The 24,178-nt window shown below is 43.5% G+C and overlaps 1 protein-coding gene across 1 annotated transcript in view; it reads right to left on the bottom strand.

Annotated features, from left to right (window-relative positions):
- The window catches only part of LOC138287930 (kinesin-like protein klp-3), a 549,187-nt gene that overhangs the window by 398,702 nt on the left and 126,307 nt on the right, over nt 1-24,178 (bottom strand). Inside the window, exon 3 of the mRNA XM_069228961.1 lies at nt 12,485-12,619. Within this exon, the coding sequence (XP_069085062.1) occupies nt 12,485-12,619 (135 nt within the window). The remainder of the gene's footprint in view (nt 1-12,484; nt 12,620-24,178) is intronic.

Here is a 24,178-nt window from a genome sequence, read left to right as displayed (position 1 = left end):
ACAGAAATCTTCAAAGATGTAGACTCTGACATGTTCACATTTATTAATTTTTCTCTCCACAGGCATGACATTTTTTCTACATGGCGAAAGTAATTTCTCTCTCCATCCCCCCAGATTTCGGTCCCGAAAAATGAGTTATTAAAGTCCTTGGCTGGAGCACATTTCTGCCCGGAGTTTGTAAATAGTCATAAATGTACAGACTTACAAAGCAAAACACATCTTGCAATGTTGACTTTCCATCCCTTGTGTGCGGTTTACTAATGTGGGTTTCACGGCACACATGGAGGAGAAATTCAACACGGCTGACCGGAATTCATTTGTTAATTAAGGATAGTCAAGAACTGAAATATTTTAGCCTTAAAAGTAGGTTTATACCTCTGTGAATCGATTCTGAAGTCAGTGCATGTTTTTCCTAACAATCCATCATCACTTTACAGTAGATACCACACGAAAATTCTTACCAGATCATTTTATTTATAGTGACGATTAGTGCATAGCTTATCAGAAAAGAGAATTTACTTTTACTATGACAAATCAGTGCACAAAATGGTCTTACTTTTGCAAACCTTTAGTACCAACCTTTAGTACACTAGGTGTATAGGTTCAAACGAATATTTAGTGCATATAGACAGAACAAAGCGAGTGTTCAAACATTTTGTGATTGTGCAGATAGGGCATTTATTGGGGGTAGTGCTTAATTTGTAAATAAAAACGTGCTGGTGCCCAAAGCCCTTCTCTTAAGCAAGCGGCTGCTGAAATTAAATGTGCGAGCACGGAATACTGAGTCAGCGAAATCCTGAAGCCACCTCGTGCCTCTTCAGTCCATTTACAACCACTCCCTTCCCCTTCAGGTCACTCTTGCAGCTTTCTGCTTTCTCCCATTGTGACGCTTTTTCGTTTTTCTCTTCCTCCGTCTTTCCCATATGTTTTTTTGCTCGCAGTAAATGCTTGAGTTAGAAAAATAAGTGCAGGCCCTGGAATATAAGTGCCGGTGCTTCGCCCCGGAAACAAGCACAAATTAGGCAGTGATTAGGGGAACAGCTTAGAGACTGTAGCTGTGAATAGCAAGTGTTTCAAAAACGTGAACTGAGTCCCTTCTTTGGTAGCAGAAAAATGAACAATACAATGGTATATCTATTTCATGTTACTTTACAGACAATACAATGTGAAGTCATACATTGCTAATTTTATTTGCAGAGGATTGTTTCACATGTGGACGTTTAGCCTGAAAGCAGGTCTACCCTTGAGAAATGTAAGCTCAATTTTATATATTACTCTTACGCCTTCCAAATTTAAAATAAGGAAACATTAGTTGTATCTCGGAGCTCCCACGATCAGGTACCTCATCTGTAAACATAACAAGGGTTTCAGTCCCTAGCTGCCTCTTGAATTTTTATCCCACAAATTCACTTTACATCCTATGTAAGCTCATGAGCATCACACACAGGTGTCATGGGCTATTCACGTTTGCTGCTACTTAAAATGCCGTTTACTAGCATACGACTAGGTGTGATGGTTGGGCAAATAACCATCCTCTGTTTCGTTTGCTCAGGAAGCAGTTAGGAAGTGGGTTTCCTACTGCCTCGGTTTTTGAAGACTTTAAAGTTCATGATGTCATTTGGCAGTAGTTGGTCTGTATTGACCCGTTTGTCACGGCGGATTCAATTGCCAGTCTGGGTCCCATGTTTCTTAAGGCATGAAGCTGGCATCCACTACCTGCACAGGATAATGACATCAATAGGTGTCCCAACCAAATAGCTGTACTTCACACAGGGACATAGAATCATGTGTTGCCCTTCTTTTACATCTAGCCCTTCGGTTTCCTTGAGCCAGGACCATCTAATTTAAGACTGGGCACCAGCGACGTTTTTCTACTGCTCTGGCTGGTAATTGTTCTAGAACATACATGTCACTCTGGACTCACTTTCCTCAATGTTTTACTTATTGGTACTCCCTGGGCATTAGGGGGAACACCCTGGGAGGACACTTGGGGTTTGTGATGCCCATCCGTTGCCACACCTTATAAGCATCTTAGATTCAAGCTGAGAGAATATACCTATCCTCAAAAATATGCCCACTGTTCATGTATCAGACCTGTATTCCTCACACACATATACTGAGACCCCTTCATATCACTGCTATCCAAGCTTCCCAGGTCTACCTCACTGTTTTGCCAAATTACCTGACTCCATTGCTAATGTGTCCAAGCAAAGTATGAAAATTCAATCACTTTTATCCTCTTTTATTAGACTTGTCTTCCATTCCTAGATCCATTAAGGTACCCAGTCCAATCCTGGGTAAGCATCTCACTTGCTTGGCCAGCTCCAATTGAACAAAACTCTATGGACAGGCAAATGCAGCAATTTATTCATAATTATCGTTCACATCATACAACCTTGGAATATCTTTATGGGCATTGCAAGTATACCCATAGAAGCCAGTAAATGGGCTTACCATACTTGTGGAATTTTCTGGTCTGGGGTACTGCCTATTGTAAGTCCGCTACCCTCTGTTTTACTATAGACATGGCTATACGCTGTTCCAATTGTGAGCACATATATTCTGGGAATTACAAGACTGAGTTTCAGTTTCAGCTTTAGCTGGTGTAGTACCCTTGAATATGAAGTTGAGGCTGGAGTGAGATGGCCGACACCCTCCTACTTTCTCAAGGCAAATTCTTTGGTACTCATTGCCTCATTCCTCATCCTCTTCTAGGTGTGCTCTGAATAGACTTCTGTTCCTTCGATCCGTAGTGCTTTGACAGTATCTCCTTGTCTTTTAAGGATGCTGAGTGAGCAGCCCTGTTGGATGTATCCTACCGTTTTGTCACCAATGGTGATAATGATGCACACGCAGATAAACAGTAATCCATGAGGCAATGGTGGCCACTCCGTGGAGCATTTGAATCTATGTACTGGCAAGTCTTAGTTGTCCCTTGCTCTCCTGTCGGTGACAGTAAAAGAATATGAAAGATACTGCAGAACATCCAGTGAAATTAAGATTTAAATCCTCAGGGAAAATATTTTGTGAGCTGGTCTGCTGTAAACCTGTTCTTCCCTTTTGATGCATTTGGCTCTTTTTGCACAAAACAGCAAATCCAGGAGTAGGGACTGTTGAGGAAATGGTAGTTGCACCACATAGTTGCCAACTCTGCCTACCCAGTGATGTGATGCTTGAGCAAACTGAACTCTCAGGCATTGTTTACTAGCAACATTTACTTCTGCTGACATTAACTGTAGGCATTATGAAAATGTCAGTTTTGAAAAAATAAAAATATTATTCTTTTGTGAGATCACTTCCTGCTTCCAGTTTCACAACATAAACACCCGACTAAAACAGTCCAATCCTAGTAGAAAATACTACAGGACAACCTAAACTCAACTCCGTGCTGAGCTGCCTCTGTCTGGGGTTGACTCTATGTTTGGAAAGATTCTACTTCCGGATTCCCCACTACATATGACTCAACCATACCAAGAGAAAACATCTGCCTCTGCCTTTTCACAGCGTTAACATGAGTAGTAAGTTACTGAATATGAAGTGTTTTCCAAATCATACCCTAAATTATCTATGAGTGATGTTGTGACAAACGCACTTGCTCAAGCTTGGAAAAAGCATGTGACTACCATTCCTCTAAGTATGTAAGTAGGTGCCTGGTTTTGTCCGACTGCCACTAGAGAGTCTGCTGTCTGTTATGTCTTCTTACATTAATATTTTTATATTACTCATTTAGGTATACATTATTTTGGTATAGAACTATATTATGTATATACAATTTAGTTTATGTTTTCTTTTGTAAGTCATTTGTATTCTATGCACGCTCTGTTTATTTCTAGTCGGAGGATAGAATGAGTGGAGTTGCTGGGAGGAGAGAACTGGGACAGGACGTACTGCGTAACCATGTTAAGTTGTGAAAGGCGTTTCAACTTTAATAAATCATTCTGGAAATATTCAGACTACGACTCTACAAGATTGGCGGTGAGCTGAAGAGTCAAAACACCAAAGGAATCCCACGCAATTGAAAGGATTTTCTTAGTGTTGAAGATTGTGCACAGCTTAGCATTTATAGTACTGTTAATGTACTGAAACATCTCGTTTTCATACTTTGAAGATTTTGTTCTTTGGGAAGCACAGCCACGTAGTTCGGGTAAGGGTGATTATTTTACTCACCAATATGTTTGAAGCACCGTTATCTATTCACGCCTGCATTTTTTATACAGTAGCTGTTCAAGGTTGAGCTCGTTGTGCAATGTTGTTGTTCTATGTTGTTCCATGACATCATCACACAGAAGTCATACACAACATGTGGAACTGCTGTAGGATTAAAGGCAGTGTTTCTTTATGCCCTGCTGTGCGCGCGTTCGTCATAGTGCCGCACCCACGCAGGAAGAAGTCTCCAGACACACATTTCGCGTACCGTCATCGTACCTGCGGCCATTTTTATTTTAATGTAGTCGCATATCCAGTTACATGGTTAACTGCAACGCAGCGTTTCTAGCATGTCATCTCGCTTTAAGTGTACATTTTAATGTACATTTATTTCTTCAAGCTTTATCTGCCTGGGTCCTCCTCACTATACATTTAAAGCGCAACAGTAAGTGATTACTTTTATTAACTTTGTTTGCAAGGATAGCAACCATTTTACTTGGATACATTCAGCACGCCTTATTTTAAACACAATAAAAAGCGAACTAGTCCCATTGGGTGAAGAAGGGACACCGTTTTTGTGTGTTCAGTACATTTTCAGCATTGCGATGCAAAATGTTGCACTTCAACCTCCACAAACATTATGGCCAGCAGGTGGAAACCCATACATGAAATTGGTAGAATGAAAAGCTTATTTTTTAAATTTCCTAGAAACAATCAATGAAGAAGGGAAGATAAAGCCAGAAAGAAAAAATATTTTTTTGCATTCTGTTGGTCCGGAAGGATAAAAGGTGTATGAGGAGATGACCAAAGCAACAGGAGGTGGAGAGTCAAATGTGTTTGATGATGTGCTAAGATATTTTGATAACCACTTTGCTCCTAAAGTATGTATAGGTATTTCTAGGTATCCTTTTGTTCAAAGAAAACAGGAGGTGGGGATTGCAAATGTGATAATTTGCAAGAACAGCTATTCAGAGGTCAAGTGGTTATGCATACCTGTGATCCGACTATTCAAGAAGGACTATGGGTAAATGGAGATGCAGATCTTAAAGACATTTTGTCTATTGTTAGGAAGGCAGCTTTTTCTAGTCGGAGTGCAAAAACATTAAAGACAGGGTCAAAAGAGTCTTATGAGGAGGTGGTTAAAAAGGTTAAACACAAGGGTTGGAATAAAATCTAAAAAGGAGAAGGTAAGAGTACAAGAGCCTGTAAAGAAAGAGGGGTTAAAATACTTTCGTTGTGACAGTAGTTCACATTTAGGTTCCAGTAAAAATTGTCTTGCGTTAAAACAAAAGTACACAGCCTGTGGAGTGATGGGACATTTTGCCAGAGCTTGTAAGTAAAAGAAGAATTTTCAAGTGAAATGTGTGGATGAAGGTAGTGAAAGTTCTAGTAATAAAGATGACAATGGAAAAAGAGTGATGCTCTGTGGTGTAAACAATGTAGCTGACCAGATCACATTGAAAGACTCATTTGTTTTGAACATTTATGATAATATTACAAACAAACTCAAAGAAAACCAGTGTGCCTTATAGGAGGGGTAACAATGCAAATGTATGCTGATTCTGGGTCCCCTTTTACCATGGTAAATGTAGTTTGGAATCGTAACTTTAAAAAAAGGAAATAAGTTATTGGAACTGGACATTTGTCTGGCAGGGTTTTCCGATGAAAAAAAGAACAGTAGTGTTATAGAGTTTTAACCTTTAAATATCAGAACAGGAAATCAGTTGGACAATTGTACATAACAAAAAAAGGTCCCTCTGTACTTGGTTGGAAAGATCAGGGTGATTTACATATTACTCTGGATCCTAATAATCCTGAGCCTGTGATGGTTGTTGATGATGGAGAGAACATTGGAAAAGATATGTTAAAACAATTTACAAAAGTCTGCAGTGGAAAGATTGGTATGCAAGAAGGTTTTGAGCATCATATTGTTTTAAAAGCTAACACATGTCCTACAATACATAAAATAAGAAACAATAAGAAACATACCCATACTTCTCAGACAGGAGGTAGAAAAAGAGTTAGAAAAATTAGTGAGTGCTGATATAATAGAACCTACTGAATCCTCAGAGTGGATTTCTCCTTTGGTGGTGGCCTATTGTGCAAGCTCATGTGTTGAGTAGTTTTGATCCTGATTGTAGAAATGTGGTCGTTTTGGATGCAAGCAACAAAGGTTTAGGGGGTGTTCTAATACAAATTGATGAGGAGGGAAAGGAAGCAATAATTACATTTGCATCCTAAGCTTTATCACTTATTGAAGAAAAAATCCTGTTTATTGAAAAATAAACTCTTGCATGTGTTTGGACCATGGAACATTACCGATCTTTTGTTTGGGGCAAGAAATGTATTCTTTGTAGTGATCACAAACCTCTTGTTAAGGTACTAACTATGGAAAGACTTTACTAATCATCTGCAAGAATTGCTAGAATGTCAATGCATTTACAAGGTTTCAACTATGAAATAGTATATGTTCCTGGGAAAAGTAATGTATTAGCTGATTTTCTAACTTGCAGGCCAACAGATATTTAAGAGTGTGATAAGAATGAGTAGGATGAGTTACAAATTGCACTTATTCATGATGAAGGTATTTCATGTGTGAAAGGAGAAGTATGGAAGAAAGAATATACTAAGGGTAAAGACTTACAACAGCTTATTGAATGGTTGTTGAAGGATGGCCAAATAAATCTAAAGTTTAAAAAAACGTAAGACGATTTTGGGAAGTAAAGGATGAACTGTCAGTTGTTCATGGAACCATCTTTAGAGGTGATAGAGCAATTCCACCTTTTGTGCTTAGAAATAGTATTATGAAATTGTGTCATGAAGATCATTGTGGAATTGTGAAAACTAAACAAAGATTTAAGAATTGGTATTCGTGGCCTGGAATAGACATGAATATGGAGCAAACGGCCAGGGATTGTATAGTATGTGTCAATTATGACACATTTTTAGAAACATTAAGACCCAACATGTGTGGGCCAACCATTCCGTAAAAACCATGGCACTCTGTGGCTATTGATATTATGGACCCCATTGGTAGGCCAGCGATGTATATCATTGCCATGATAGATGTATTTTCTAGATGGCCTATGGTCAAGATCGTTGAGAAAATTGATTAATTTGAAGTGTTGACATTCATAGACAAAACATTTGTAGATGAAGGGTTACCCATTAAATTTGTTAGCAACAATGGGGTACAGTTTGTGTCAAATTTAGCAAAGGAGTATTTTGAGAGATTAGGTGGGAAACATAGAACTACGTCCTTATATAATCCAAGTGGAAATGGCATGACTGAGAGATTTAACAAGGTCTTGAACTATGCCATTCAAATTGCTTGTAAGAATGGGTGTGACTGGGAGGTTCAACATTTTTAAACTGTGTGGAATAAAGAACCACCGACCATGAAGCACTAGGGTTATCTCCTTTTGAGGTAATGAGAGGAAGAGGACCTAGGGCCAAATGCAATACAGAGTGCTTATTACAGACTACTGATCTCAAGGTATCTTTTGATGAAGTCAGGAAGAGATAATAAATAAGCATCAGCGATACAAGAAAGCTTTTGATAATAAAAGAGGTTCAAGTAGTTTAGGTATTTGTAAAGGTATGTGGGTTGAAATGAAAAAAACGTGGAGTTAAAAAAGGAGAGAATCAATTTTCAGAGACATTACAAGTTTCTAAAGTTTGCGTAATGCTGTTCTTTTTAGCGATAGAAAAGTCTGGAACCTCAGAAGAATTGCTATTTTTAAAGGGGACAGTAATTTGTACAAGCATAATTTTAGAAGTATAGGAGAAGAGAGAATGTTAAATAAGGCTGTTATGGATGAAATATTAGGGGATGAAAAAAGAGAAGTTGTTAAAAATGACAAAGGTAATGGTGCAAATAGTGTAAACATTTTTAGAGCAGAAGAGGATAGTTTGGAGTTGTCTGAGTCGAATGAGTTTGGAGAGAATGAAGAGAAAGTAGTCCCAACACGGGAGCAGGAAATGGTGGAAGAGGAACAGAAGGACAGAGTTTCTGATAAGGAATGCAAGGAACAGAGGAGCAGAAGGACATGGGTTAGATCTAAGTGGCTGGAAGATTTTGTGTGCGGAAAAGATGCATAATACTTCACAGTGGAAGTGAGTTTTAATTATCTAAAAAGAGGAAGATGTGTTATGTCTTCTGACGTTAATATTTTTATATTACTCATTTAGGTATACATTATTTTGGTATTGAACTATATTACGTATGTACAGTTTAGTTTATGTTTTCTTTTGTAAGTCATTTGTATTCTATGCACGCTCTGTTTGTTCCAAATTCGAGGATAGAATGAGTGGAGTTGCTGGGATAGAGAACTGGGACAGGACATGCTGTGTAACCGTGTTAAGCTGTGAAACGTGTTTCACCTTTAATAAATCATTCTGGAAATATTCAGATTATGACTCTACACTGTCCCAGATGGACTACAACAGTATATTTTGGAAAACTAAAGGTGTTCCTGATTGGGATAAAGAAGGTATGAACTGAGTATGGTTTGGGCTTGGAGTGGTAAGGTGATCTGTATCCACAAATACACCACTTCCTGCCATTCACACTGGACATACCTCAATAGTGCACAGTACATACAAAATGCCAACAGCTTTGGCATATAGTATTTCAGTCAGCCAGTCAGTAACATCTTGGCAGGGGAAATTCAATGAACACATCTATCTATTCTTTGGTGGCTGGAAAAACAGATCAAGCTGCTATTCTCTCATCCACCAACACAGACAAGTTAGGTGGAAATGATTCTGCCAGGTGGAGTGGCCAAGCGAGTTCCTCTTGCCCCTCCCCAGGTGGGATAGACCTTTTAGCACTCAAGCTAGGGGCCAAGGAGTGGAAGGAGTCTTTAGGAGCCTTCCCCAGTACCTTGCCACTCTTAGAAACAACCATTTTGCCCCTGCACACCAGTATAAAACCAGACACCTGTCCTTATTGGCAGTGTGTTCTTTTTCACCATTTACTCTAGGTTTCCAACTGAATTATCAGTTGGTGGTGGTAGTGATTGGACTACATTTACATGCGGCACAAAGTCACACATTGATACATGCTAAGCCATGCACCTGGAGCAATTTTCGGCATATGCTGTACTAGAAAATTTCTCTCAGCTGGATATTTGACCTGTCCATGCCAGGATTTATTGTAAGTGCACTGGCTTACATCTGATTACATAATGTGAGAAAGCAGAGAATCCATATGCACAACAATACTCGAGGTCCATAATGAACACATTCTGTTCAGTCATTATCTGCTAGAATGCCCATTGCAGGTCTTGTGCTACAGTTTTTTGCTTCTGATCCTGTTTCTCAAATGGAGTCTGTGGGCAAGGGGAGGGCCGTGCAGAGCACAGAGATTTTATGCTACCTGTTACGGTTTAACCCACCAGGCATAACCAAGCAGTGGGTATGCACCTGGTGCATTCTTATGTATTGCCCTCAGTGAGCCAGGTGTGCATACTGATAATATCGCCTGGGTCCAGCCTCATGCCCACATTACCCCCGGGAGGGTGCTGACATGAACTGTCATTAATTCCTTTGGGGCTTTTGATGACCTGTTGATGCCCTCTGTGCTGCCTTTGCAGTACGGAAGACATTAACAGGTCATCCACCTGACGCGTGGTGAAGGAAGGCCCAGTGTTCCCATCAGGTGATGTGTGGGCTGATGCGGAATTGCTGATGCACTGTGATCCATGAGTAAGGACCACTAGACACTGTAAGTGGGAGGGGTCAGCCCTCACTGACCATGGCCGACCCCCTCTGGATATAGATTTCTTTCACTGAATAAACAAAGATTATAAGGACGTTATACTTAGGTTCAGAAGTTACACACACAAAACCATAGAATTTCAGCTGTTATAAAGTTATTAAGTTACTGTAAGTCGTGCCCTAAGGCAACCACACCTCGCGCCCTTGCCATGCATAGTTTTCTCATCAATAATTTGACTGCAAATGTTACAGTGATATTATCGATGATGTCATAGAAGATGTCACGAGTGATATAATAACTGGGGTAATTAGCAGTGCATAATGAGGGCACCAGTTATAGTTACCTTAGGGCTCGAGTTGTAAGTTCTGGAAATAACGCCAACTGTAAAGACTGAGGGCCTGATTCTAACTTTGGAGGACGGTGTTAAACCGTCCCAAAAGTGGCGGATATACCACCTACCGTATTACGAGTTCCATAGGATATAATGGACTCGTAATACGGTAGGTGGTATATCCGCCACTTTTGGGACGGTTTAACACTGTCCTCCAAAGTTAGAATCAGGCCCTGAATTTCTATGGTTTGTGTGTGTAAAATCTGAACCTAACTATAACATCCATGTAACCCTTGGTGTTTTAGTGAATTTCCAAGGAATTGTTTTATTCTATTTCCTAACTATAAAATTCCTGTAACTTTTGGCTTTTTCAGTGAATTTATATTTTTTAATGTTAAGTAATTTTAATTACGTTACATTAATCCAATCACTGCTGCTGGGTTAAGAGTTAGTGAGAGGATCATATGAGAGCTTGCCCAGACTCTCCTTCATAAAGGTCATAACCTTCATGTAGACAACTTCTACTCAGGAGTCCAGCTGTTTAGTGAACTTTACAAAGCTGGCACTGTGGTTTGTGCAACCATCAAAAACCACAACAAAGTATTCCTTCAGGAGCTTGTTTTCATGAAGCTCCAATAATACCAGAGCAGTATGTTGCATTGCAACAAACTGCTTTTTGTCAAGTTCTCAGACAGGGTGGAAGTAGACGTCCTCACTACACTGCACAATGAGAGCACTTCTCCCTTCACGGTTTGGGGGCAGTTGGCAGACGTCCACAAGCCCTCTTGTAAGCCAGCGTGTAAAACACATTTAAAAATGCACTCTTAATTAGCATTACTACAGACAAATTCAGAGATGCACAAATATATGCTGCTCCTCAACTCAGCATATACTGTACATTTCAGAAATACACAGGTTTTCTTCATACCCATTCTCACTCTTTATATTCTATCACATAAATTGATCTGTATTCAGTGCACAATCAAAAGTCATTGTAAGGTGCAGCTCATTTGCTGGCCCTGGGTAGTCTGGGTTCTTGGAGAACCTACAAACCTTATATGTCCCTGCAATCCAGATGAGTATAGCGAATATACTGATATATTGCTTTTGGAAATCGGCCATTGTGACATGAAGTCACAAATGAAAACACTGTCACAAATGGCTGTGTTACGTACACATTTTTCATACTTTATTTCAACCATTAGTTTCTTTAGATAAACCTTAAGTGATCTAGGCCAATGACCCCTTGCTGAATCAAGAATGTTATCTACATTTAAAAAATGTGTAGCTTTCCAGGATCAACCGCCTGTTTCCACTGCAAACTGGAATCAGGCTGAAAGTACAAACATTTGAAAAAAATTAGCTACCTCTTAAAAAAATCCTAAAACAATAGTAAAAAAAAGTTTTTTTATATTGTGCTGAATGTTCCTGAAAGCTGGGAAGATGGTGGTTTTAGCACAGCAAAGCTTTTGTTAATGCCATTTTAAGAGAAAAAACAAACACTTTTAGGCAGAACATTTGTTCCGAAAAAATAGCTATATGTTAGCTATTGTTTAGGCCCCCTCCAGGGGAATCCACAAACCCCGGCTACATTTAGAATCCCCATCATGTTGAGAAAAAGCATGCAAATTTGGTATGGATACCTGATGAGGAAACAAGTTTTTGAAGAATAAGCACTAATCGAGTAAAAGCCTCAGCAGCTAAGGAGTTAAAGTGACTGTCCATAAAACTGCTTACAATTACACATCCCTCCCTAAATTGGCAGTGGAAATGAAAATTTGTACTGCACTTCTTCAGTCTTCGAGATTGCAATAAGGGAATTTGAGGATTTTAGTACTTTTCTGTGTGAATGAGGTATTTGTTGGAAGCTCTGCCAGTCAGTCTGTGAAAGCTACCAAAGTGCACATTTTTCTCAGGGAATAGATGTACACGTGCAATTAAATTGCGCATGCGCAGCATATATTGCATACTTGTTAATTAGTTTTGAGAATTTGCATGTAAAACAATATGTATGTTTCATCTTCTCTACTAGTACAGATAGAAAAAAATATTATTTGTATCTTTCTCTCTGTTTCATGTCTCAAGAATATAATCTAATTTAAGGCTTCGTACGATTAAGGTGCCAAAAATGCCAGATTAGGAGCAGGTGTGATATTTCACATATCCATTAACACTTTGTTGGTCCATGGCTTTTTAATGAGTAATGGGTTCATGAAACTTTAAGCAACGTGAATTCAGGAAGAGCTAATCATTTTTTAAGCATAGTACATCAAAAATGTTCTTACTTTTTGGTCGTCAAAGTAGAACATAGTACCGTCTTGAGTGAAGCATGTGTAGAGGGTGCCATCTTTGTGCAGAAAACTCTCAAAAGGCAAGGATAATTCTTCTGTCTCCTCACTTGTTCTCGCAAATGAAACGATCTTAAGACAATCAAAAAGAAGAGGCGTTAATGAGTGGGGCATTTCTATGAGATGTGTATTGTTCCAAATTCAATACCATGCGGTTTTGAGTTAGTGCATTTGATGTATGATAGCAGTACTGAACATGATGATAACCCTTAAGTGGGCCTTCGCCCTATCAAACACTTGACCACCTTACTAGGCTTCTTTTCACGTGATTGGGAATTTTCTCAGCTTCTCCCAATGCTACTCAGTGCCCCGTCCCTATGATCTGTCTCCCCTCCATGACAAATGTTCAGAAATACATTAAAAAAGCAACAAAAACATGTATTTATTGTTTTCTCCCAAAATGAAACGAACATCCTTGTACATGGTCACTAGCAGGTCATTTGAACATTAGGCGCACTACAGGTGTGAGACAGAATAAAAGCCATGAATAATGGTGGTGCCATAATCAGCATAAAGAAGCATCCCCTAAATCCGTGTAAATGCATCACAGATCCTGCTCCCTCCATTTCCCCTTTGATGAGGATGCATCACTCAAACTACCAGTACCATCAGCATCAGACTCACTCTCCGTGTCCCCTACAAAGCGTTCTCTCAGCACACCCTAAGCCTCTAGGTCCGCCTGCAGTTTGTCATCAGTTCTCACCTGCCTGAAGTGCTTCTCCTCAACCAGAGACCACTCTGATACATCCCGGATCCACTGAGCCTCCTCAGGCGTCCCCACACCCATCCAGGTAATGCCAATCTGCTGCCGGGCCAGGCCAAGGCTAAATGCAAAAAACAGTAAGCCATCTTGCATTTCTTAGGTCAAGCAATATTACCCAATAAGCAATGCTGTGGTGTCACACTGCAAAGCTGTGGTCCTATGCAATATGTCCACTACAGTTGACCAAAAGGACCCCCACGCTGCACCGCTCCATGCCAAGTGTATAAAGTCTGCCTGCCCAAATTTACAATGGGGATAAGTCGGGCATGGCCCCAGATCATACTTATGCAGTTGCACAGGGATCACATAGGTGCGATGCAGGAGGTGAGAATGTTTAGGCGGGAAGCAAGCATTACTAGACACTTACCAGCAATGTGCCATTCCTAGCCCACACTGAAAGGGATAGCACCCATATCTACCCCCCAACTCTACTGCATCTGCCAGTGTATGCCATCCATCTGAAGCTATTTATAAACCAGGGAGACAAGGTGCTACCCTGAACCCATCGTCGACAGTGTTCCCAGCACTACAGAATCTGGTGGCATTGCTGGAAAGAAGATTCATATCTGCTTGATCATGTCTGTCACTCTTGCATCCTGTAAAAACTGCCTCGCAACAAGACCAACCTGCTGCCATGCGTCCTCAAAGGAAATGAGGGTGTTGTTAGTATACACGCCCCCCCAACTCACAGACTCCTTCATGCTGCATCTGAATGTCATAGCCCCCTCCATCTGGCGAAATGGAGCAAGCACCCACAACGGGAGCTCGCTGTGAAATGGGGCCCTCTTAATCACTGCCCTAACCATCCTCTGGCAAATCGCGGCAGTCTTCCGCACAATGTAGGACTCCCCTTGGTACACCCTAGTCCACCATCACCACCTTCGGGAGCTCACTATCCTCAACCAGTTCTGCCAAAAGGTCCTTTTCCCAGTTTTTCCCTTCACCAACCAGCGGGCCGCGTGCTGCAGATGGGATGTGAAACAATGAAGTTCCAGGTTAGGTGCCCCCAGTACATGCTCCAGAGATCCCCTCATTAATGTCATTCTGACCACTCTACTCTGCTTCTCCTCCTACAAGAGTTACGTAAGAAAGGTGTTCAATTGCAGGAAAACCCCTACCCTCAACTGACACATCAAGCTCTGAATAGTGTACAGGCATGGCAGCAGCAACACCACTTTAGCCACGGCTATCCTACCTGTAAGCAACAGCAGCAGAGTATTCCAGAATCTCATCGATCCCTGTGAAGAAGTCAAAATCTTCTCCACATTGTGCTGCAATTGCTCTGTCTCCGTGTGCACCACCATCACCCCCCCAAATAGCAAAGCTGACCCAAAATGCATCTCAATCACAGGTACGGATGCCACCAGTGCCGCCAGTGGAAACAACAATGACTTTGCCCTGTTGAGCTTGAGACCAGATACCTCACCAAAGTCCTCCAAAAAAGCTGCATCAGTATCAACAAGGATTCCCTCTGGGCCTGTAGATAAAACAAGTCATCAATGGCATAAAAGGACACCACGTGCCTACTTTGCCCCAACTCAATCCCCCATCCACGCATGATCCGTCGGACCTGAGTGGCCAAGGGCTCCATCACTAGGGCAAACAATAGAGGTGACAGAGGGGAGCCATGCCTAGCCCCTCGGTCAAGACCCCACCGGCTCGAACTGTACTTTCCCACCCTAACCCACATACACTGTAGGTGTATCCATAACTGGAACTGCAGACCTGGAGCCATAGCCTCCATGACCCCAAAAAGCTACCCCCAAGTCTACTGTGTCGAAAGCTTTTTCAATATCAATGGAGGCCAATGCAATCTTCTCCCTGACACCCTCCACTTCATTTAGGATGTGTATCAGCTACCTCAAGTTCAATGTCAAACTCCAACCTGGAGCGAAATCCACACTGATCAGGGTGGACCAAACAATACATTACAGGGAGTAACTGATTAGCCAACAATTTACACAGAATCTTAATATCAGAGTTAATCTTTGTCAGAGGACGATAATGCTGCTGGGCCTGAGTTTTTTCCCCCCAGTTTGGGGATCATACATATAAGTCATTCTCTTATGCTAGACAGAAGCTGTCCCAGCTCCTCCGCTTCAGGAACGCCTTAAGCGGTTTCTCCATGAGTGCTGCTGGAAATGCTTGATAAAACTCAATGGGAAACCCATCACCCCTGGAAGCCTTGACACTTGGGAGCATCCATAATGCTGCCCACAGTTTTTCCAGTGTATTACCTGCCTCCAACTCCTCAGGCAGAGCCCCTCCCACATGGGGACCTCAAGTGGGACCCTATCTGGGTCTCTGCGGGTGCCACTGTACACCTTCTCCTGGTGTTACTGAAACACAGTCACAACCACCTCCTGCATAGTTGTCAGACCACCTGCCTCATCCCTCAGATAGAGCACCAACAGGACACTAGTCTCCCGACGCAGCAGCCAGGCCATAAGTCTGCTAGACTTGTCCCCCTCCCGGTGCAAGCGCTGCCTATATTGAGGACACGTATACATGTCCAGCCTGTCCAAATTTCCCTGCAAAGCTCCTTCACAACCACAGCTCCTCCGTTTGGGCATCCTTAGCCAGAGCACCAGGCCCCTGCACCAACTCAAGCTCCCCCTCCTCTTGGCACAACTCCTACTGAAACTGCCTTCGCAGGCCAATAGTCAGACCCAGACAGTGACTTCTGACAACTGCCTTCATGGCTTCCCATTCGGTTCATCAGGATCCAGCAGAGCCCCAGTTATCCTCCAAATAATCTGTCAAAGCTTTCAAGAGTGCGTCCCTATCCATTGTGTCAGTCAGGATGTCTGCTGGAAGTCTCCACAGTCCGGCCTGCCCCAGAGTCAGCTCACAGCACACCAGTAAATGATCAGACAAAAAAACATGCCAATGAGTCACCCCCTGTAAATCACCATGCGGAACATCAGCCAACAAGATCCTTCCAGATTGCTTTAAGTATTGTGTGTGGGAGAATAACAGGTGAACCCCCTATCATTCGGCCGGTGGCCCTCCAGGCATCCCAATGACCCAGATTGTCCATCACCTTGTGCAGCGCCTTCATCATACGAGGCTTAACATTGGGTCGAGGAGGCAACCTCTCTGTGTCCCCATCCAGGACACTACTGTAAGCCCCCAACCACACTGATGAACCATCCAGGCACAACAACACCACCTCCTGGATCTTATAAAATAATTGGGAGATCATCAACATTAGGGATGTGCAGATTTTTCAGGGAAATAGGCCTCCCATCCAGCCGCCCCTCCAGAACCACATATCTCCCCTTTATATCCGCCTCTGCATACGTAAGAGCAAAGGGGATCCCAGGGGCCACCCATATCAACACTGCCCTAGCATAAGTGGAAAATGACATGTGGAACACCTGCCCTTTTCATTTTTCTGCACTCTCCTGATACCCTAGTCCCTAGGGTGCATTTCTTGGAGAAACACTATGGACATCCCATGGAACTTTAAAAATGACAACACTCGGTGCCTTTTAATGTATGTACCCAAATCCCAGACATTTTGGGCTAGAATCTTAAGGACCCCACTCATACACATACAACATTCAAGCCCTCCAAGCTTCCCTTTGGTATTGTGTGCGACAGTCGGACCATATTTCCATAGAAATAACCATAACTACCGTAACAGTTCACATACAAAGGGGCCAGTATATCACAGTTCTGTATTTTCACTATGACCTCAAGTCTATGTCCAAAATGGCACTGAGATGTGTAGACTGGGTATCTGACTCCAGGATCGCCGTGTCTGCTGGCCCAGCTCAGTCAACTGTGAATCTCCCGGCCCAGCCATTTGCATTGTACCATCTTCCTGAATCGTGACCCTCTGCACATCTGAGGTCGAGGCCCAGGATCTGGCATCCCCTCGAAGCTCCCCATTCCAACTATATCTTCAGGTGGCCCTAAGGCTCTATGCTCCGGGCATGGACCTTATCCCACGGGTGCTTGTCCAACCAGTCCCAACCTCCTCTGGGTGCTCAAAGAAATGTGCCTTCCCATTGGCTAGGGCCTTAAGCTAGGAAGGATAGAGCAACATGTATTTGAGTTTTATGTTTTTCAACTTCAGCTTTACCTCAAGGAATGATTTGTGCTGCTCTTGCACCTTAATGGTGTAGTCAGGGAAGATAGCGATTGAGTAGTTTTCAAACTTAGGGACTGCCTGTTCCCTCTCAGCTTTGAGAATACCGTCTCTATCTCTGTAGTTAAGGATCTTGGCTATGAAGGCCTGAGTGGGGGCCACCAGCAGGCAGGAGGGGCACCAGTGCTTGGTGCACTCGTTCAATGACAAAAATGTTTGAGAGATCCTGCGGTTTCAATCGCTGGACCCACTGCTCCAGGAAGCCTTCCTCCAACATCCCCTCCACCTGCTCTGGGAAGCCCAGGATATATATGGTGCTGCGGCAGGAACACCCATTGCGTCCTCCACCTTAGCCTCCAGATCTTTTCTGCCCATTTGTCGCTCAAAAGCTGCCACTTCCTCACGGAGTGTCTCGATGGTGCCCTCTGCCATGGTCACTTTCTCCACTACTTTGCGTAGATCTACTCTGAGCAAGTTGACATTGATGGATACTGTCTCAATGTTATGTTCCAGAGCAGTGCATGAACCAAGAACAGTCTCCAGGAGATCAGCCAAAGAGGGCTCCACCTTGTGCTCTGGAGAAGTACAGCAGACCCCACACCCTCCCAGCAAGTCCCCCCCTGAGAGTTATGCAGTGGGGTCTTGTAGTGGGTAATTGTGTTAGTGGCTGCTGCTTTTGGAGGCCTGTCCTTCCCCATTGTGTGCCAGCCAGGGTCCTCCACTTTGCTTCCTATTCTGGTGCCACCAAGCACCCTTTCAGAAGTTCAATTGCTGCAGCCACCACAGGTATGTGCCTATAGTAGGTCAGACCCCGCCAGCTCAGAGGGGGGTCTGCAGAATGCCCAGTCTCCTTGACAGCTCCCGCCGGGAAGCACTTAACGGTGCTCTCCCCAGAGGCACATCACAGAAGTGCCCTTCATGCACCAAGGATGCCAATGCTGTCCCTCTGGCGACGAAGCCCAGTCCCACAACCTCTCAGGCACCCACCACAGTTCCTTGGGGGTATTACACTGCCACCACCACTGATCTCCACAGTCTCCTGGGTTCTCCAATCACAATGGGGATGAGCCACCTCTCAGGACACCCCTCCACTTGTCCAGAAGGGACTTAGCTGGCTATATTGTTCCCGACTGCTCCTCCAGTCCATACATTCTCACTCAAGGAGGCTCTCTTGTGACCCTATTCATTAGCTAGGCCTGGGCTCCTGCCACTATCCCCCTAGGCCCAGTGTACTCATGCCCGGATCCAGCCTTCCCAGACCCAGGCCATCCCCACTCTAGCCAATCAGGTCAAGAGAGTCCTCTGACCACGCTTCACTTGCCAGAGGGGGCAAATACTGCCCCCTGCAGAGCTCCTCACTGCCACTAGGGCTACCAGATCCTCTGAGGCTACATGTCATCTCTGAGTTGAGGTAGGTTGCTGCTGCACCAGTTAGGCCCCTGGCTATCCCCCACTAACCTGGGGAGCCCATTGATCCGTTGCCCCCCCAGTGATCAGGCACTGCCTCAGTCTCTTGGGACCCAGCACGTACAGCCACAGTGGAGCTCAACTTCTGCCCAACCACTACCACACCACCCAACTGGGACAATGGGGACCCGCTAGCCCCACATTTTACTCTGGGAGGCTGCTGCCACCTCCAGCCAGCTTCCTCTTAGTGTTGCCAGGCCCCAATCGGGCCCAGTGACGAACCACGGCAAACAAGTCTGCTGCTGCCAGCCAGACTCTCTGCAGCCAGCAGCTCATAGAGGTCAGGACCATGCCTCAGACCTCACCTGCTGGATCCGATGCCTACCCCAAGCGCCATCACATCCAAGGCACAAAAGGCTCCCCCAGGGTCTGGTACAGCAAGGAAGCCACACACCAGGCAAATTTTCTCCCCTCTAGGGTTACAAATAATGTAGGATGAAGCAGGATTTCAGGCAAGCAGGCAGGAGCCGTGGGGATTCACTCCCTGTCAGCCATCTTACCAGGCTGTGCCCCCCAATGTCCACCAATACTTTGTTTGCAAGGTCAGAAGGTGAGTCATCTCATCTTTGCACAAAGCCTTTGCATGGCCCCTGTGTTAGAAATGGGGTCCCCAGTTGGCAGTCAGTTTACACCCTGTCCAGGCAGGGGCCCTCACTCTAGTCAGGGTAAAGGAGATACACAGATGACCCCTGCTCACCCCCTTGGTAGCTTGTCAGGCTTATGGCAGAGGCAATGTGTAGAGTATTTGTACAAACACACATAGTAACAGTGAAAACACCACAAAAGGACTCCACACCAGTTTAGAAAAATAGGCAATATTTATCTAAATCCAAAAAGACCAAAACGACAAAAATCCAACAAACACAAGTAAAGATATCAAGTTTTAAAGTAAAAAGAGTCTTAATCCATAGGAAAAAATGGATGTGTTGTTTTAGCAGCAAGTACCTGATATATGTCAAAAATAAAGCCGCAGGGGCGAATATGTGTAAGAAAAGCAAGTGATGCGTCCATTCCTTACTAGCAAGTGGAGCAGTGCGTTAATTCTTTCTCAGCCGGGTAAGCAATGCATCATTTCTTTCCTTACAGTGAAGGGGTGCGTTGATTATGGACAAGCAGCCTCGGGTCCATGCAGTAATGTTGAAGATTTTGACACCCAGGTATGTTGCGTGAAAAATCTGGAAGCACAGCAATGGTGAAGTCACACTGACCTGCGATGCGTTGATTTCTGCTGCCAAGAGGCAGGCACTGCATCGATTTTACAGCTGCTCGGCTCCGGTGCGTGGATCTTCACTCAGGTTCTACCAGCTTCTCCTTCCAGGGGCACAGGGGCCCAGGGACTGGATATGTGGCACCAGTTGGCAAGCCAGGGGATATCAGCAAGAGAGCCCAAGTGCTGGCAGATGAAGTCTTTGATGTCCCCAAGACTTCTTAACAGAAGGCAAGCTCAGTCGAAGCCCCTGGAGAAACTTCACAAGCAGGATACACAGCAAAGTCCAGTCTTTGTCCTCTCTAAGGCAGAAGCAGCAACTGCAGGCCAACCCATCCCAGCAAAGCACACACAACAAAGGGTCAGTACTCCTCCCCACAGTTCTTCAGCTTTTCTCCTTGGCAGAGGTTCCACTTGATCCAGAAGTGTTCTTAAAGTCTGGGGTTTTGGGTCCACTACTCATTTTGCCTTTAATTAGGCAAACTTCAAAGGAGCCTTTGTAGCACAGAAGACCCTGCCTTATTCTTGCCCTGCCCCATCCAGAATCTAGGGCAGTGGTTTTCAAACATTTTTATGTTGTGCCCCCCACCAGTGTGGGGCAAAAAAATCATCGGCCTCCTTTCTGACCTTTTCACAATTTATTCTATTAAGTTGGCAATGTTTAAATATGTCTAGGCTTATTTAAACATTGCAGTTAAGTTCTGTCATCTTTTTAAAAATGCTAACAAACACATTTGGAACACTATTCTGGTCAGGTAGGCCTTACTAACATGCAAAGGTATCCACAGTGTGATTATTAGAAGTGGGGGATGTGAAGAGTATTTGGAGTCCCTTCCATTTTGACACATTCTCCCTGCTAGGATATAAATGACAAAAGATGTTAGTAATGGCCTGTTACAGAGCGGTTTACTGCCACTCATTGTTTCCTCACTTAAAACAAAGTCCTGTTATCAGCATAATGCTTCTTTTGGCAAGAGCCTGGCACTCCCCTGGGATCACTTAAGGCCCTCCTTAGGGTGGTCCGACCTCCAGTTTGAAGACCCCTGCTCTATATTGTACGCGCTCAGACACAGCTCTTTCAAGTGCAGGTGTCAGCTCCTCCCTCCCACTCTAGCCCAGGAAGACTCATCAGGATATGCAGGACACACTTCCGCTCCCTTTGTGTTACTGTCTAGAGTGAATTCACAAACAGCCCAACTGTCAGTCTGACCCAGACGTGGATTCAGCAGCCAAGCAGAGGCACAGAATGGTTAAGCAAGAAAATCCCCACTTTCTAAAAGTGGCATTTTCAAAGGTACAATCTAAAAAACAACTTTAGCAAAAGATGTATTTTTAAATTGTGAGTTCAGAGAGCCCAAACTCCATATCTCTATCTGCTCCCAATGGGAAACTGCAATTAAAAGATATTTCAAGGCAATCCCCATGTTAGCCTATGTGAGAGATAGGCCTTGCAATCAGAGGCGCAAGTAGCCCGAACTGGCTGGTACTTCAAACTGCAGAGGTCAAGACATGTTCAAAGCCAGTATTAAACCACACATTGGCAAACCCAATAAGTCCAACTTCATTGTTCTAACACATGCAAACAGCCTCAGTACATTCATGTATCTTCATGCTTTAGCACAATAAAGCCAGATCTACCAGCTTTGCCAATGTATTTACTGAGACAGTGAGCACTGCAGGAGCTCAGACTGTGGCCACCAGACCTGTGAGCATCTGTTGTCTGCAAGGTCATTGGTACCAAGCAATTCCTGTGCCTGGTGTGCATGTCTGCACAGAAAATAAATCACTAAATGTTTACTGGTAAGGTGTCTTTTCTTATGAAAAGCAACACAAGGTGCATAATAAACAAATACTTGCAGGAAACCAGAATATGGTTGTGGGGGATCTCCCAATACCATAAGAAAGTGCTCCCGCAGATGTTGAGAAGGAGACTTGTATGAATCCCATTAATGTTGTAAGGCGTGTACTGTGATATAGAAAATCCTGGGAGGCTTCTATTTGGGTGTCCCAAAATGAGGGGCGTTTGCCATGACCTCAAAAGGAAGGGGTATCCACAAAGCATAATAAGTTGGGTAACTGGTAACAGTGTTAAAAACAAGCATTTGTAATGCAAACATCTCATCTTTACTTGAGTTGGAGCTCTTGGCCTTGTAAATGCATAACTGGACTTTTTTTTGCTATATAACTTGGCCAACCCTGCTGCATATTTTGGTCCTTTCTGCCACATAATTCCAGTGGCCCTGCATATAACTAAAGGGCTAGTAGGCCTACTGGAACATTTTTTTCAAACTACACCCTTAAAACACTAACTACTCCCAGGTACAAAACAAAAGTTCTAGCCATAAGAACAGCAGTGGCTCCCCTGCTGTGGCGGAGGAGCATTCCCCCCTCGCCAGCAGCAGCAGCTGCAAAACCTTTATGATAAAACCATAATAAAGTGTGTTTATTATGGTTTTATCATAAAAGGGGTGGGGTCACGGGCGATGACAGGGAAGGAGGGGCGTGTACAGCACTTACCTCAGTGCGCATGTATGTTTGGCCACCATTTCGGGCTAGCCAAACACACATGCACACTGTGCTCTCTCCAACCCTGCACTGTGTTGGAGAGAGCAAGCAGAGGCTCCCACTGTGCCTTGGAGTACGCTTGCTGGGTGCTCCGTCCAATCCCAATACTGCTTTCATGCTGGCAGCAGCATTAAAGCAGCATAAGGATTGGCTGCAGGGCAGGCTGGGAGCCTGTGCCTACAGTGAAGACAACAGAGTGGCTAGGGTGGCAAGTTGAGTGGAGGAAGGTACTTTTTAAAATAAATTATATTTTTATTTTTTTGTAGGCCTACTACAATGATATTACAAAGAAGGCCTTTAAAACACAAACTATTCTCAGCTGTAAAACAAAAGTTCCAGACATGAGCGAGGTTAAAAAGACACTGAATGGTTGGAGGGGTTATTATTTTGGAGTCCCCACTAATCTAGTGTGGGGAACCAGAGGTGACCTAGACAAAAAATCTTTGTCCTGCTGAACATTGCCCTAGGGCCACCACAGGCTGAGCTATGGGCAAAAATGTTTTGAAAAAGAATGCTTGCAGAGCATTTTGGGGCGAGTTTCCCCAAGTGCAGAGAATATTGTAGCATTGGCTCTCCTGCTGTTCCGGCAGATCTGCTTTGATGATTTATGTGTTTTTATTTAGGTAAAGCATTTATCAATTACAAGGGTTTTCTGAAAGCTATGGAGCACAGAGGGGAGACACAAAAGCAAAATTGAAATGACTCCGAATAGCTAACAATTTAAACAATGTGATGAGCGCTCCAAAACTGCTGATTGAGTTTGCACGGTTTGCACTCAGACTTCCATGGCCACTATGAAGCGCAAAGGGGAGAGACACAAGAAAAAAGTAGTCCACCCTCCCGAAAGCATATCAGCAATCGTGCAATAATCCATGTACTAGAGTCAGTCTGCAAGGCGTAACAAAAGAGCCTCAAGGCGGGACAAATGTAAAGCATCTAACAATGACATTAAGGGGTTGTTGAAAAGCAAGCCCAGGAATGAATGAAAGTGATGGGCCTTAAATGGGCATGTTTAAAGCCCACGGAATAGATTACAACAGGTCGAAAAAAGCAGCCCTTGTGCGCTGCTATGCTCGACCTAATAAGCATGTATTGGTATTTATATAGCACAGACCTAGCTGGGGAGCAAGAGAGTGTTGTACATTATAGGAGGCAACATAAGGCAATGCAAGATTGTGTACATCAAATGGAGGATTACACCTATTTTTGACACACATTCACCCTAGTATCTTACACATTTACATTTTACTTACAGTGAAATTAAGTGATTTGCCCACAACTACACAATTTTCAGTCAAGTGCCAAGCTGACTTCAAACTGAGGTCCTCAAATTGTCAGCATAGCCACTAGACCACTCATTCCTTAATTTGTGTAATGAAACACTCAAAAACAGGTTAGGACTTCAGAATGTAGTTGAAATGCTTAATATGTTGGGCTTCATCAAACCTTGTAATCACTCATATTCTATTGATATTTTACCATGGGCCTTAGGTCATATTCCTCATTCTATCTAATGAGAAGATTGAATGCAAA

Source organism: Pleurodeles waltl, chromosome 4_1, assembly GCF_031143425.1.
Source record: "Pleurodeles waltl isolate 20211129_DDA chromosome 4_1, aPleWal1.hap1.20221129, whole genome shotgun sequence".
NCBI lineage: Eukaryota > Metazoa > Chordata > Amphibia > Caudata > Salamandridae > Pleurodeles > Pleurodeles waltl.
Note: the sequence above shows the minus strand (reverse complement) of the source record. Positions and strands in the feature narration are given on the sequence as shown.